Below are 16,607 nucleotides of genomic sequence, written 5' to 3' on the forward strand. Positions count from 1 at the left end.
TCTTTTCCGATTCTGTTTTCGGTATAAGTGTAATGTAAGCTTCTTTCCACGAGTCGGGTGCCTCCCCCCCCCCCCCAGTATTTCATTGCAAACTTCCTTCAAAGGCTGTACTAACCATTCTTTCAAAGCTCTATAATATCTTGCAGTCAAGCCATCCGGCCCTGGAGATTTGCCCAATTTCATATTCTGGATGGCTCGTGCGCTCGCTCTCTCTCTCTCTCTCTCTCCCTTTCTTCTGTCTCTCTCCCTACCTTCTATTTCTCTCTATTTATCTCTTCTCTCTCCCTCCCTCCCTCCCTCCCTCCCTTTTCTCTCTCTCTCTCTTTCTTCTGTCTTTCTCCCTACTCTCTCTCTCTCTCTCTCTCTTTCTCTCTTTTTCCCTTTCTTCTGTCTCTCTCCCTACTTTCTATTTCTCTCTATTTATCTCTTCTCTCTCTCTCTTTCTCCCCCTTTCTTCTGTCTCTCCCTACTTTCTCTCTCTCTCATCTCTCTCTCTCCCCCTTCCATATGGCTCTATCCCTTCCTTCTCTCTCTCTCTCTCTCTCTCTCTCTCTCTCTTCTCTCTCTCCCCCTTCCTTATATATCTCTCTCCCCATATATATAAGGAAGGGAGAGAGAGAGAGAGAGAGAGAGAGAGAGAGAGAGAGAGAAGGAAGAGAGCACACTTCAACCCGCAGACAAGCCACAGCTGTCTGAACATCATGCCCTCTATCTAACCTTTGGCTTTCTCAGTGGTCTGCCGTGCCCCGTCTATGACCTTTGTCTCCTTCGTTATACATTGTGCAAGGGGAAAGTGATGCAGTGGAAACAGGTGCCAAAATAACTTTGTAGCACCCCACGATCGGGTGATTGGAAGATGTGTAAAGGGCACAGTCCAAAATGTATCTGACTGGTTTTGCATATTGTGCTAATAAAAAGAGCCTCGGCAGAGCTAGCTGGCAGCTTGCTTGTGCACAGCTCACCTGCATTACCAACTCCCGCCTCATGTCCTTCACTTTAGTTGGGAAGCTTGCAGCGGGGACGCACTCTGTGCAGAATGCCTGCTCTGCCAGCCACACCCTTTCCCAAGGTGTTCCGTTCCGTTCGCCCCACCGATGGCGACAGCGGACCACTGAGCATGCTCCATCCTCCATGGGCTGCTGGGGGGGGGGCTTCTCCCTCCCTTAATTCCCCCCACCCACACCTCAACCTCAGATATTTTATACTTCTGCAAGCTTTGAGATTCCCCCAGGACTACTTTTTTAAAAAAATGCAATAATTTTTATTAGTTTATTAGAATAATCCAATGGTAACCTCATTATAACAGTGCCGAATTATAATGCAGTTACTAATCCCAGCCATTCAGATGCCAAATTATATAATTTGGGTGACCTCCCACATGCTAGAATGGATGGTTTGGTGATTTGCTTTGTTTCCGCGTTCCAAAATCTTGATCATCTCAATTACAATCCTGTCAAAATAATCCCTTATACGACAACTGCAATATTAACGACATCCATTCGTCTTGACACATTAAATGATTTATAAACCCATAGGTGAAGCATTCAAACTATATCCTTATTCCTTCTGTGTGTGACAATTATTCTGCCTGTGGTGTTCCTTCCTGTCCTTCTAAAATGTTACTTCTGTCTATTGCTTGCTCTCTGTCATTTCTTGGGCGGAGCTAATATCCCATTGTTCTTTCAGAAGTTCTCCCCCCGGACTACTTGTTTGCATAGATCGGGGTGGGTGAACCTCAGGTTTGGAGGCCAAAAGTGACCCTCCAGTCGTCCCCCCCAAAACTCCCCATAACCACACCTTTTACTAGCCCTGTTTCACACCCTCCTGGAGTGTTTGTGCACGATGGGGATGTGCCCTTGTACTCTGATCCCTCAGATAAAATTTTATAGATTTGTGGATTTGGAAGGGACCCCCAAAGGTCATCCAGTCCAACCCGCTGCAGTTCAAGAATCGCTACCTCCATTGCTCCACCCGTTTGTGCCTCGGGCTCCACCAACCAATGGCCCTCAGAAAGGAATACGGCCCCCGGGCTGAAAAAGCGTTCCCCACTCAGGGGGCTGCAAGAGGTCTTCTTAGGTGTTCTTACAGCACGCAGAGTATTTGCCCCAAGCTTAGAAAATTCAGTGGTACCTCGGGTTACATACGCTTCAGGTTACAGACTCCGCTAACCCAGAAATAGTACCTCGGGTTAAGAACTTTGCTTCAGGATGAGAACAGAAATCGTGCTCCGGTGGTGGCGTGGTGGCAGCAGGAGACCCCATTAGCTAAAGTGGTGCTTCAGGTTAAGTACAGTTTCAGGTTAAGAACGGACCTCCGGAACGAATTAAATACTTAACCAGAGGTACCACTGTAATAATAATAATAATACTTTATTATTTATACCCTGCTCATCTAGCTGGGTTTCCCCAGCCACTCTGGGCGGCTTCCAACAAAATATTAAAATACAGTGGTCTGTTAAACATTAAAAGCTTCCCTAAACAGGCTGCCTTCAGGTGTCTTCTAAAAGTCTGGTAGTTGTTGTTCTCATTGACATCTGATGGGAAGGCATTCCATAGGGCCGGCGCCACTACTGAGAAGGCCCTCTGCCTGATTCCCTGTAACCTCGCTTCTCACAGGGAGGGAACCGCCAGAAGGCTCTCAGCACTGGACCTCATTGTCCAGGCAGAATGATGGGGGTGGAGATGCTCCTTCAGGTATACTGGGCCGAGGCCGTTTAGGGCTTTAAAGGTCAGCACCAACACTTTGAATTGTGCTTGGAAACGAAAATCTACCCACCTGGCGCTCTCCTCACCTCTGATGTCTCCCCCCCTCTTTTCCCCTGCAACGCAGCAGCTTTCAGATTGTGGCGCCTTCAGAAGGAGCGTCTGGAGAAAGAGGAGATTCGCGCCCAGGAGGCTCTCGCCCTTCTGGAGAAAAAGAGGCTGGTGACTGCGTTTGAGGCCTGGCGTTCCCGCTACAAGGTAGCCCGGCGGATCTTGCCGCTGGTGGCTCAGGTGCAGAGAGGGCTGCTGAGCCGGTGAGCTGAGCATGATGATGATAATTTTTATATGTGGGCTTCTTGGTCGCGCCTTACGTTCCTTACCTCTTTGCGACATCTTTCTGGGGTAGGTTTGCATTAGCACAGTGTTTCCCAACCTCAGGTCTCTGGCTGTTTTTGGACTACAACTCCCATCATCCCTAGCTAGCAGGAATTGTAGTTCCAAAACAGCCTGGAGACCCAAGTTTCCGAAACACCGCATTAGCATCACACAATGCTGCTCTACGTCTTTGCATGATTAGTTTGCAAAAGGGTGCTCTGCATTCTTCACAAGAGCCTTGCAAGGGGGGCCAGTATTTGCTGCCCTGCAGTTTTCACAGCAACCTTAATAATAATAATAATAATAATAATAATAATAATTTATACCTCGCCCATCTGGCTGGGCCTCCCCAGCCACTCTGGGCAGCTTCCAACAAAATATTAAAGGTAAAGGGACCCCTGATGATTTAGGTCCAGTCGTGGCCGGCTCTGGGGTTGCGGCGCTCATCTTGCTTTATTGGCCGAGGGAGCTGGCGTACAGCTTCCGGGTCATGTGGCCAGCATGACTAAGCCGCTTCTGGCGAACCAGAGCAGCGCACGGAAACGCCGTTTACCTTCCCGCCGGAGCGGTACCTATTTATCTACTTCCACTTTGACGTGCTTTTGAACTACTATGTTGGCAGGAGCAGGGACCAAGCAACGGGAGCTCACCCCGTCACGTGGATTCGAACCACCGACCTTCTGATCGGCAAGCCCTAGGCTCTGTGGTTTAACCTACTGCGCCACCCGCGTCCCTAACAAAATATTAAAATACCGCAATACACCAAATCTTAAAAGCTTCCCTAAACAGGGCTGCCTTCAGATGTCTTCTAAAAGTCTGGTAGTTGTTGTTCTCTTTGACATCTGGTGGGAGGGTGTTCCACAGGGCGGGTGCCACTACCGAGAAGGCCCTCTGCCTGGTTCTCTGTAACTTGGCTTCTCGCAGTGAGGGAACCAGGCAGAGGTTCACAAGTGGGCAGTGTTGCCACCAAGGGCAGCAGGAGGCTGGGCCATGATGGCCCGATCCTGCTGCCAGGCTCTTCCTAAGCCGTTCTGTTGCTTTTCCCACTCCCCTCAAGCTGTTTCCAGGCCTGGAAGTCCGTGTCGGACCGGGAGGCGCTGTGCAGACACAGCAGGGAACGCCTGCGGCTCGAATCCCTGAGGGTGCATTTCCATCAATGGGTCCTGATGTTGCAAGTCCGGGAAAAGGCCAGGAAGACTCTGCTGGAGCTGTGGGACTTGAAGCGGAGGAGAGCCCATGGTGAGAACTGTAGCAAAGTCAGGCCATCAGGTCCAACTTGATTGGGATTGCCTGCACTGACTGGCAGCATCTCTTTGGGGTTTCAGAGAGAGGCCTCTCTTCCTGAGCTGCAGCCTCCCCTTGAAAAAATGAACTGAGATTCTAGTCCTCATGGTTTTGAATAAAGGGCTGGCTTTCATTAGGAAAGCTACAAGGAAAGGTCCTTGTTCCATCTAGCTGAGTGTTGCCCACACTGGCTGGCAGGAGCTCCCCAGGGTTTCCAGGTTTCCCTGGAGATGCCAGGATTTGAACCTGCAACCTTCTTCATGCAAAGCAGGTTCTCTACCACTCAGCTGCTCCCAGTGCGCCTTTCTGGAAGTTTAGAAAAACCTCATCATTTGTGTAATAATAATAATAATAATAATAATAATAATAATAATAATTTATTATTTATACCCCGCCCATCTGACTGAGTTTCCCCACCCAATCGAGTGTTAAAAACAATACAGCATTAAATAAGAAAAACTTCCCTAAACAGGGCTGCCTTCAGATGTCTTTTAAAAAGAAGATAGCTGCTTATTTCCTTCACATCTGAAGGGAGGGCGTTCCACAGGGTGGGCACCACTACCGAGAAGGCCTTCTGTCTGGTTCCCTGTAACCTCACTTCTCTCAATAAGGGAACCGCCAGAAGGCCCTTGGAGCTGGACTTCAGTGTCCGGGCAGAATGATGGGGGTGGAGACGCTCCTTCAGGTATACTGGGCCGAGGCCATTTAGGGCTTTAAAGGTCAGCACCAACACTTTGAATTGTTCTCAGAAACGTACTGGGAGCCAATGCAGATCTCTCAGGACCGGTGTTATGTGGTCCCGGCAGCCACTCCCAGTCACCAGTCTAGCTGCCGCATTCTGGATTAATTGCAGTTTCCAGGTCACCTTCAAAGGTAGCCCCACGTAGAGCGCACTGCAGTAGTCCAAGCGGGAGATAACTAGAGTATGCACCACTCTAGCAAGACAGTCTGGGGGCAGGTAGGGTCTCAGCCTGCATACCAGATGGAGGTGGTAGACAGCCACCCTGGACACAGAACTGACCTGTGCCTGCATGGACAGCTGTGAGTCCAGAATGACTCCCAGGCTGCGCACCTGGTCCTTCAGGGGCACAGTTACCCCATTCAGGACCAGGGAATCCTCCACACCCGCCCACCTCCTGTCCCCCCAAAACAGTACTTCTGTCTTGTCAGGATTCAACCTCAATCTGTTAGCCGCCATCCATCCCTTACCACAATCATCCTGGGGTTCAGAAGCGTGAGGTCCAGATCGTGGATGTCGGGATAGCGAGGGTAATCTTCCGCCATCTCGCCGTATGAAAGGCGAGGCTGGCTGGTGCTCTGGAAGGCAAATCTCAGTCAGGCGGACGCAGATCAAATCCTACGACGTATCAAAAGTGGAGGAGAACAGGAAATCCTGGACTGTGGATTTCTATTGCAAGGGAAGCTGGGGGGAAGCTGGGGGGAAGCTGGGGCAGGACCTGCGCCTCCATGGACAGCTGTGAGTCCAGAATGACTCCCAGGCTGCGCACCTGGTCCTTCAGGGGCACAGTTACCCCATTCAGGACCAGGGAGTCCTCCACACCCGCCCACCTCCTGTCCCCCCAAAACAGTACTTCTGTCTTGTCAGGAGTCAACCTCAATCTGTTAGCCGCCATCCATCCTCCAACTGCCTCCAGACATAGACTCACACAGGAGCTTCACCACCTTCACTGGTTCTGATTTAAAAGAGAGGTAGAGGTAGAGTGTACATTCTTACCTCGGGTTACAGCCGCTTCAGGTTGTGCGTTTTTGGGTTCCGCACCGCGCCAAACCCGGAAATACTGGAACGTGTTATTTCCGGGTTTCAGCGCATGCGCAGAAGCACTAAATCGCATTTTGTGCATGCGCAGAGGAGCAACCCGCCCGTGTGCAGATGCGGCGCTGCGGGTTGCGAACATGCCTCCCGCACGGATCTCATTCACAACCCGAGCGTCCGCTGTACTTGAAATTCCTTCTAAATGCTTATTTTTCTCTCTCCCTCCTGCACTTAAATAAGCAGGGAACATGGATGCAGCTGAAAAGGTTCCTGCAGCCCATGCGAGGTGGTACCAAAAGAGTGGCGCCGACGCTCTGGATGACTTCTACCGCGCATTGACGTTGCAGCAGGCGTTCCGGACTTGGGAACTGAGGTGGCGGGAATCCCAGCGGGCGACGTAAGCACTCAGACCCTGACCTAAGAGCAAAGAAATCGGGGGTAACGGGCACAGAGAGGTCTTTCTGTATCCAAACCACAGCTTTCATGTTTCATCGTTGTTTTGAAAAAGCAAGCTTCTAGTCCTCATTGATAGAGGGCGAAATTTTGGAAGCCAGAGAGAGGTGGCTGAATCCGGTTTCTGAGGGACATCTTTCCTCCTCCCACGTCTAGCCGTATGGGAACATTCTCTCTCTCTCAGGGAACATTCATGCTTGCAATCCTGTCTCCTACCATGTGAGATGGCTCAATCCTTTTTTAAAAAATAATAATAATATTAATACTTTTCAGGTTTATACATTTCACTGATTTTACAATCATTTTGACATTTCAAATCTTGACTTCCTTCCCCCTCTTTCTGGAGTTCCTTAAATATATTTTTAATATCTTCTGCATATCCTAATTAAATTAATTTGCTCATTTATCCATCTTCTTTAAATAAATACTCATATGAAACTGCAGGTTATTACAATAATCCTGCCAATATTCTTATTTCTTTGCAATTTGTCTGTAAATATTCAATAAACCATTTCCAATCTTTTATTTTTAAAAATTGTTATCTTGATTTCTTATTTTTCCGGTAAGTTTCACCATTTCTGCATGTTCCATAAGTTCTTCGTTTGCTGGGACTTCTGCTTCTTTCCATTTTGGGGCGAGTAACATTCTTGCCGCTGTAGACTCATACATGAATAAGTTTCTATGTATCGTAGGTAGTTCTGTCCCTACAATTGCCAAAAGAAAAGCTTCTGGTGTTGTTGTTTTTTACAAACGTTATTTTAAACATTCTTTTCATTTCATTATGTATCATTTCCCAGTAAGCTTTAACCTTACGACAAGACCACCACATATGATAAAAAATAACCTTTTTTCTCTTTGCATTTTCAACACTTATTTGATTTAGGTTTATACATTTTTGGCAGTTTACTCGGTGTTAGATAACAGCGATATATCATTTTCATATAATTTTCTCTTAGACCATAGCATGCTGTGAGATGGCTCAACCCCCCATGATTATACACCGACTGACACTGTTTTTGTTTGTTTGTTGTTTTGATAACATTTTATTAATTTTCTAAAAATCACAAAAACAATAATAATATTCTCATTCGAAATTTAAACCATAAATCTTAATTGACTTCCCTCCACTCCCCCTCCTGGTTCCATTAGTTTACTCTTATTCTGGTTTTTTATATCACATATAATTTTATCACATTATTTTCTTCTATTTTATATATTGTTATTCATTTTCCATATTTGTCCATAGTGTATCCATAAGTCCTCATGTTTATACAATTCGTGCTGTCTGTCTTTACCACTACTGTTAGTTATATTAGTTTCCTTATCCATTTTGCTTCTTATTATTTTCATTATCCATCATTTTTCTTAAACTTTCCCGTTATGAGGTTTGTTTCCAATTCTACTGGTTTTACTATTTAATCTTATCTTTCCTATATACAACATAGATTTTCCCCATTCTTTTTGAAATGTTTCCTCATCCTGTTGTTGAATTTTCCCTGTTAGTCTGGCTATTTCTGTATATTCCATTACCTTTTGTCGCCATTCTTCTACTGCTGGTAATTGCTGCTGTTTCCAAACTTGGGCTTCTTCCTTCTGTGGGGCTCGGCTGGTCTTGGCCTGGCTACACTGACTGTGACTGTTGATCCATCTAGCTCAGTACCTTGTGAGTGTCTGAAGGCGATTGGAGGATGGATGGCGGCTAACAGATTGAGGTTGAATCCTGACAAGACAGAAGTACTGTTTTTTGGGGGAAAGGTGGCTGGGTGTGGAGGACTCCCTGGTCCTGAATGGGGTAACTGTGCCCCTGAAGGACCAGGTGCGCAGCCCGGGAGTCATTTTGGACTCACAGCTGTCCACGGAGGCACAGGTCAATTCTGTGTCCAGGGCAGCTGTTTATCAGCTCCATCTGATACGCAGGCTGAGACCCTACCTGCCCGCAGACTGTCTCACCAGAGTGGTGCATGCTCTAGTTATCTCCCACTTGGACTACTGCAATGCGCTCTACGTGGGGCTACCTTTGAAGGTGACCCGGAAACTACAACTAATCCAGAATGCGGCAGCTAGACTGGTGACTGGGAGCGGCTGCTGAAACCATATAACACCAGTCTTGAAAGACCTACATTGGCTCCCAGTACGTTTCCGAGCACAGTTCAAAGTGTTGGTGCTGACCTTTAAAGCCCTAAACGGCCTCGGTCCAGTATACCTGAAGGAGTGTCTCCACCCCCATAGTTCTGCCCGGACACTGAGGTCCAGCGCCGAGGGCCTTCTGGCGGTTCCCTCCCTGCGAGAAGCCAAGTTACAGGGAACCAGGCAGAGGGCCTTCTCGGTAGTGGCACCCACCCTGTGGAACGCCCTCCCACCAGATGTCAAAGAGAAAAATAACTACCAAACTTTTAGAAGACATCTGAAGGCAGCCCTGTTTAGGGAAGCTTTTAATGTTATTGTATTTTAGTGTTTTGTTGGAAGCTGCCCAGAGTGGCTGGGGAAACCCAGCCAGATGGGTGGGGTACAAATAATAAATAATAATAATAATAATTATAATTATTATTATAATTATTATTATTATTATTATTATTATTATTATTATTATTATTTTATTTATTATCACTGTCTACACTGACTGGTAGCAGCACTCCAAGGGTTTCAGATAGGGGACGTTCCCAGGCCTGCCTGGAGATGTCTCTGGGGCTTGAACCCGGGATCTGCCAGATGCAAAGCGGTTTCTGTCACTCATCTGTGGCCTGTCCCCTGAATTCTTCCGCTGCTGTTTCAGAATTAACCCTCTGCTGTGATTCTGCTATTTCACTTCAGCAGAACAGAGTTACTTTTCTCCAAAAGCTGACAAAGGTCTTTCCCTTACAGCGCTTTCCACCGAGTCTCGGAAATGTGGCAGCTGAGAGAAGCTCTTGGGCTCTGGCGCCGGAAGACCCTCTGCCCGCATCCTCTTGGACTTGGCCCCGGGGACCTCGCTGAGGACCTTCTCCTTGCGTCACCGGATTCCAAGGAGTCTTCCCTGTCCTCTGGTTTCCATAGCAACGTGCCTGCCCCGCATCTCTCCGGCGGTTCACTGGACAAGGTGAGGGTCAACGCTTTGGTGACTAGGTGGGGTCAGCAAGCGGAACAAGCAGGGGCAGCATATAGATAGATATACACACATCCACCCACATACTATTTACTTTTTAATTTTTTTATTTTTTTTAATTTTTTTATTTTTTGAATTTATAAACTGCCCTATGGGACGCGGGTGGCGCTGTGGGTTAAACCACAGAGCCTAGGACTTGCCGATTGGAAGGTCGGCGGTTCAAATCCCCGCGACGGGGTGAGCTCCCGTCATGTGGCCAGCATGACTAAGCCGCTTCTGGCAAACTAGAGCAGCGCACGGAAACGGTGTTTACCTTCCCGCTGGAGCGGTACCTATTTATCTACTTGCACTTTGACATGCTTTCGAACTGCTAGGTTAGCAGGAGCTGGGACCGAGGAACGGGAGCTCACCCCGTCGCTGGGATTCGAACTGCCAACCTTCTGATTGGCAAGTCCTAGGCTCCATGGTTTAACCCACAACGCCACCCACGTCCCTTTTCATATAATAAACCCCTGCATATTTTACTTAAACTATACCATTCAGTATTCCATTATTACATCTTTGGGTGGGACCTAGGATCAGTTCCCCCCCCCCTCCATATCTACTATAGTGTAGACCGATTGACACGACTGAACCTATGTTAGTCATGTACATTAACTTCAGTTCATTCAAAGTTCTGGTGTTGACCTTTAAAGCCCTAAACGGCCTCGGTCCTGTATACCTGAAGGAGCGTCTCCACCCCCATCGTTCTGCCCAGACACTGAGGTCCAGCGCTGAGGGCCTTCTGGCGGTTCCCTCATTGCGAGAAGTGAGGTTACAGGGAACCAGACAGAGGGCCTTCTCAGTAGTGGCACCCGCCCTGTGGAACACCCTCCCTTCAGATGTGAAGGAAATAAGCAGCTATCCTATCTTAAAAAGACATTTGAAGGCAGCCCTGTTCAGGGAAGTTTTAAATATTTAACGCTGTACTGTTTTTAACACTTGATTGGGAGCCACCCAGAGTGGCTGGGGAAACTAAGCCAGATGGGCGGCGTATAAATAAATTATTATTATTATCATTTTTATTATTATTATTATTATTCAGTGGGTCTCTTCCGGGTCAGACTAGCAGTAGAGACTCACTCTCTCTGTATATAATCTTAAATAAACCAGTGTTTAGAAGCACAAAATTAATACTTCTGTCATTTCATGACTGGAAATAGGAAGGCAGCTCGGAGGAAAGTAGTCAGGCTAGCATCTCCTCATCGTTGACGATTGAAGACTCGGGGCACCTTCCTCCTCACGGCTCCCCATCTCCCAGCCATTTCCCCAGTGACCTGCAAGATCTCGCTGCCGCAGATCTCCTCATGCAAGCGCCGTTCCCTCTGGGTTGTGGCCACACCCAGAATCGGAGGCAGCTGCTGGCGAAATGCTTTGCGTTTTGGTCGGCCAGGACTGTGCAGAACCTGAAGGCAGAACGACACCACAAGCGGGCTCTCCTCTCCAGGTAAGAGTCTTGGGCAGGGGTCAGCAACCTAAGGCCCATGGGCCACAAGCGGCCCACGGGGGTCGTTTAACTGGCCCCCGAACTGAGCCACCCGCTCGACGAGTCCCCACGCGCTGCAGTAAAGCAGCACAGCGTGGGGACTCGCTTCCGCGGCGCTTGAAATCACATCTGCGCAGACACCAGAAATCACATACGCGCGTGATCCAGCCTACGAAGGAATCTCCGCTGGAGTGAAGTGGCCCAGACGAGGTAAAGCTTTCTGACCCCTGGTTTTGGGCAATGAAGGATGGGGGCGAAATATGATACAGTTTGCCTTCAAAGGCGAATCTACCTAATGCACAATTTTTCCAGCGATACGGGGACCAAAATTCAGCCTTCCTTTGACATTTGCCTTTCTCCGAATTTTGTAATGCAGTTCTCCAGGCAAGTAAAAGAAATGCAAATGCCGGGTTAGAAAAACGAATTAAAATGCATTTAATAGTCAAAATAAAAAAAAGGCACCCAAAGATGTATTATATTTGTTAATGTATAGATTTTGCATGCAACCACAGAAATCACCTTTAGTGAGCTGAATTCTTGCTTTGAGCAACAGGGATTCCGTTTATTGGAAGGCATTCAGGCTGAGACTCGGTATAAAATATGGAAATTTGTGTTTGTTTAGCGAAGTACAGTCATACCTTGGATCCCAAACGCCTTGTGAGTCGAACGTTTTGGCTCCCGAACACGCAAACCCAAAAATGAGTGTTCCGGTTTGCGAACGTTCCTTGGAAGCCAGAAGTCCAACGGGGCTTCTGATTGGCTGCAGGAGCTTCCTGCAGCCAATCAGAAGCCGCCCCTTGGTTTCTGAACGTTTTGGAAGTTGAACGGACTTCCAGAACGGATTCCGTTCGACTTCCGAGATAGAAGAGTTTGAATTCGATATCCCGCCTTTCACTCCCCTTCAGGAGTCTCAAAGCGGCTAACATTCTCCTTTCCCCTTCTCCCCCACAACAAACACTCTGTGAGGTGAGGGGGGCTGAGAGACTTCAGAGAAGTGTGACTGGCCCAAGGTCACCCAGCAGCTGCATGTGGAGGAGCGGAGACTCGAACCCAGTTCCCCAGATTACAAGACTACCGCTCTTAACCACTACACCACACTGTACATTGTTTATAGTCCTCGCTGTCCAGTTGGAGAAACCAAGAAACCACCTAGAACAGTGGCGCCCAAACTTTTTTCAAGCAGGGCCAGATTTGATGAAGTGAAGGGCCGTGAGGGCCAACCAAAGTTGCTGCGCTTTTTTTAGGATTGAAATTAAATTGTTGAGCTTTTTTTTTTTTTAGGGTTGAAGTTGTTGAGGGGTTTTTTGAGGATTTTACCCCACAAACTGCCGAAGGGGCTGGATTGGGCCCCCGAAACGGACTTTGGACATGTCTGTGGTAGAGCCTTTGGCCAACAAGGGAATCAAAGGTGTGCTAAAGGTGGGAAAGGAGATTGCAGAGGAGCTGAATGGATTATTTGCATCTGTCTTCAGAGCAGAAGACTCGCGAGTAACATAAAAGTAATAAGGTGAAACAGGAGAGATGCAAGCCGGGAGGGGCGACGGAAGGGCCCGGCTGGGTGGCGACTCACCTCGCAGGCGGTGCGCCATCCCTTTGGCCCAGGCGAGGCGGCGGCGGCTGCTTGGCAACCTCCACGCCCGTCTCCTCGTGAGGGAAACGCGGCGTTGGCGGCAGGGCACCTCCAGCGGAGCAAGGCCGCTGGCCTTCGCCTTCCCCTCTGCCTTCCTCCTTTTCGCTGCGCCGCCTGCGCTTCCGCTGCCTCCCACTCTCGGCGGGCCCTCCCGGGCGTCGGGCTCCGAGGGCAAAGGCGCCCCTCCTCGGCCCCACTCCACCATGCCCATCTGCAGCACGGGCCCCGCCGCTCCCACCAGCTGCCCTGGCCGCTTCGCCCGCCTTCTCGGGCTCGAAGCCCGGGTTGTCCCAGCTCCAGGCCTGCCTCGATCAAGACGAGAGCGGCGACGACGGCGAGCAAGACGGAGGAGAAGGAGAAGAAGCGCCGACGACGACTCCGCTGCCGCCGCCGCTGCCCGGCGGGTCCCGCAGCCGCCCCAGCTCCAGATGCTCCAGGCCGCCGGGAGGGCAAAGTCCCGCCATGGCCCCCCGACCTTGGACGAAGGCCTCCGCCTCAGAAATTTTCTCTCAGGCCGGCCGAGTAACGGCGCGGGAAGGGAGCACCTTCTCTTTCTCCACCGCCCGCCTTCCAGCCCCCCATCCCTGCCCACAGCGCGCCGCCTCGCAGGGGGAAGCGGGAAAGCCAGGCTGCGTGTGTCTCTTGGCCGGGAAGCTGTGGGGACGGGAAGAGCGGCACTCCCCACACAGCCAGGATCTCCTGCGGCTCCTTCCGAATCTAATAGGGTTTTGTTTTGTTTTGGTCTCTCTTTTTGCAGCTTCAGCTGCTGACACAACTGTCCCAGGCTTCGATTAGGATGGTAGACTTTATTAGCGAGAATAAAAGGCTAAGGCTGGCGGCCGGCGGCGGCTACACTGGCCACATGACGAGGTCTGGCGGGCCGGATTTGGCCCGCGGGCCTTGTGTTTGACACCTGTGACCTAGAAGTACATGGAGGTCCAGAGGAAGGGTGAGAGGGGAGGAAGAAATTTAAACAGGGAGCGACGTAAAATGTATCAGTCAAAACTTCAAAGGATAGAGGGAAGTCAGCATAGTTGTTGAAGGTACAGGGATAGTCTAGGAATCTGGAGGTCTCTCACTCTATCTGCTTAAGCCCCATTCAAACCCCTGAGTTGCACCTAAACTTCCAACAACATTAGGGAACATTGCTTTGTATTAAAAAAATGGGCAAAATTGCAAAAAATGCGTCTGTAAGGAGAAATTTACACTCAGTTGTTGATTGTGGGAATGTTCAGGGGTGCAGGAGAGGATATATTGTGAGATTATATCCTAATCCAACTTGTGCTAACAAGTTCCCAAAATATCAGCAGAGTTTATGACATTCCCTTTTAAGTTCGCAACGGTAACGTCTGCACAGGTTCGCTAGAACCACTATAATAATTACTCTGGTAATTTCCCCTTTTGTTCCCTCTTAAAATACAAGACACGACACAGTCTTTATAAAAGTATAAAAGAGTTTACTCGCGTTCTGTTCACAATATGATCCCAGAAGGCAGACAGCTTAAAAAAGGTAAAATTCACTCAGAATCTATTTTATAGGAAGATAGTACTGTCCTCTCTTGGCTGAGAGCCAAGAGGGCATGTTGCTCCTTCAGAAGATGAAGATGAGAGAGAGATATGGCTGCCTGCCCTGTGCTTTTATCATTTACCTGCACAGGTGAGGCCACACCCACCTCTGGTCACATGCAGAGGAAGTCCGTCCCCAGGAAGTTTACCTGCTTGCTAGACAGACATCCCTCCCTATGTTCTAACATGTACAGTCTAGGAATGTTGTGATTGACTGCTCCTGTGTTTACATCCCACATTGATGGCTTGTTTAAATTACAGATGTGGATAGTTAAGCTTGGGAAGACGAAGAATGCAAATGGATAGGCACTTTCATCCCTTTTTCTATATGAAATTCACCAGGGCTTTCACTTCCTGGTCCGCGGCAGCCGCCCGCTTTTCTACATGGCACACGACTCTAGCGTGGTTGGAGAGGGCCAGGGGGCAGCATCTTCTGGCGTCCTGCTTTGGGAGGTGGAAGGCGCAGTTCCTGACAGCTGACCGGCGACGGAAAGATGAATGCCCATGGCGGAGACTGGCGGGGTACGGGGCGACGTGGCGATGGAGGAAAGCGATCAGGGGGTCCCAGGCTCTGCGTTTTAGCTCCGTCAGCCGGGTGAGCTGGGGGTGGTGGTGGGTTTCGCAGGTGGCTGGTATCTGGGGTTCCAGAGCTTGAACAAGAACGTAAGAGGAGCCTGCAGGATGAGGCCGATCTTGCTCAACATCCAGTTCCCACAGTGCATGACCAGATGCCCCTTATGGGAATAATAATAATAATAATAATAATAATAATAATAATAATAATAAATACAGTGGTACCTCGGGTTACAGACGCTTCAGGTTACAGACTTCGCTAACCCAGAAATAGTGCTTCAGGTTAAGAACTTTGCTTCAGGATGAGAACAGAAATCGCGCAGCAGCGGTGTGGCGGCAGTGTGAGGCCCCATTTGCTGAATTGAAGTGGTGCTTCTGTTAAGAACAGACCTTCAGAATGAATTAAGTTCTTACAGATGCTTCAGGTACAGACACTTCAGGTTACAGACTCAGTGAACCCAGAAATAGTACCTTGGGTTAAGAACTTTGCTTCAGGATGAGAACAGACATCGTATGGTGGCGGTGTGGCGGCAGCAGGAGGCTCCATTAGCTAAAGTGGTACCTCAGGTTAAGAACGGTTTCAGGTTAAGAACGGACCTCCGGAACGAATTAAGTTCTTAACCTGAGGTACCACTGTAATGTATTATTTATACCCCGCCCATCTGACTGGGTTTCCCCGGCCACTGGGAGGCTCCCAACAGAATACTAAAAACACAACAAAACATCAGACATTAAAAACTTCCCTAAATAGGGCTGCCTTCAGATGTCTTCTAAAAGTCAGGAAGTTATTTATTTCCTTGACATCTGGTGGGAGGGCGTTCCATAGGGTGGGTGCCACTACCAAGAAGTCCCTCTGCCTGGTTTCCTGTAGCTTTGCTTCTCGCAATGAGGGAACCGCCAGAAGGCCCTTGGCGCTGGACCTCAGTGTCCGGGTAGAACGATGGAGGTGGAGACGTTCCTTCAGGTATACTGGGCCGAGGCCGTTTAGGGCTTTAAAGGTCAGCACCAACACTTTGAATTGTGCTCGGAAACGTACTGGGAGCCAATGTAGGTCATATGGTCTCGGCGGCCACTCCCAGTCACCAGTCTAGCTGCCGCATTCTGGATTAGTTGTAATTTCCGGGTCACTTTCAAAGGTAGCCCCACGTAGAGCGTGTTGCAGTAGTCAAGCGGGATCTGAGCACAAAAGCCCTCTCGGTTTCCAGCTGTCTGTTTCCAACTGTGGAAACGCAGCTGGAGGCAACGATGCTTCCAATAGAGTGTTAATCCACTAGGAAGCTCAGGGGCCGGGCCCCTGTTTGGCATGCAGAAGGTCCTGGGTTCGATCTCCTGCAGCATCTCGCGACAGGGATGGGGAAGACCCCGTGCCTAAAATCCCAGAGAGCCTCTGCTGATTTGGCTCCCTCTAAGGCTGCTTCCTGTGCGAATCCTGCCATGACCTCTTGACCCCTGGGTGTATCCTAACCAGGGTGGATAAAAATCAATGATTTTTTAAAAATAAAATAAAAAAATCGGAGTTTTTTTTATTTAAATCGGATTTTTAAAATAAAATGCGTTTGGAGGAAAAATCTTTCTAAAGATAGTTTTCTATTTCTATTTAAGTTACATTAAAGTTTTTCATGTCTGCTAAAACTCAGTTGAAG

General features: G+C 48.9%; 1 protein-coding gene and 1 long non-coding RNA gene across 7 annotated transcripts in view; one reads left to right on the plus strand and one right to left on the minus strand.

Moving 5' to 3' along the window:
* LOC307221924 (uncharacterized protein) overlaps window positions 1-16,607 on the plus strand; it is a 58,578-nt gene that overhangs the window by 19,280 nt on the left and 22,691 nt on the right. For 2 of the 6 annotated variants that reach the window (XM_079986795.1, XM_079986792.1), the window contains exons 6-11: window positions 2,830-3,016; window positions 4,135-4,316; window positions 6,376-6,532; window positions 9,451-9,664; window positions 10,873-11,156; window positions 14,734-14,986. In XM_079986795.1, coding sequence (XP_079842921.1) covers window positions 2,830-3,016; window positions 4,135-4,316; window positions 6,376-6,532; window positions 9,451-9,664; window positions 10,873-11,156; window positions 14,734-14,986 — 1,277 coding nt within the window. Of the gene's footprint in view, window positions 1-2,829; window positions 3,017-4,134; window positions 4,317-6,375; window positions 6,533-9,450; window positions 9,665-10,872; window positions 11,157-14,733; window positions 15,004-16,607 lie in introns of all 6 variants that reach the window. The other 4 variants (XM_079986796.1, XM_079986793.1, XM_079986794.1 and 1 more) reach the window with 4 other exon arrangements.
* Window positions 12,291-14,740, minus strand: LOC307222243. The gene is made up of 3 exons (XR_013841669.1): window positions 14,622-14,740; window positions 13,746-14,032; window positions 12,291-12,344 (listed from the first exon to the last, which is right to left on the minus strand). It is a non-coding gene; the product is annotated as an uncharacterized lncRNA (long non-coding RNA).

This window comes from Podarcis cretensis (assembly GCF_951804945.1).
Source record: "Podarcis cretensis genome assembly, chromosome: 8".
Classification (NCBI taxonomy): Eukaryota; Metazoa; Chordata; class Lepidosauria; order Squamata; family Lacertidae; genus Podarcis; species Podarcis cretensis.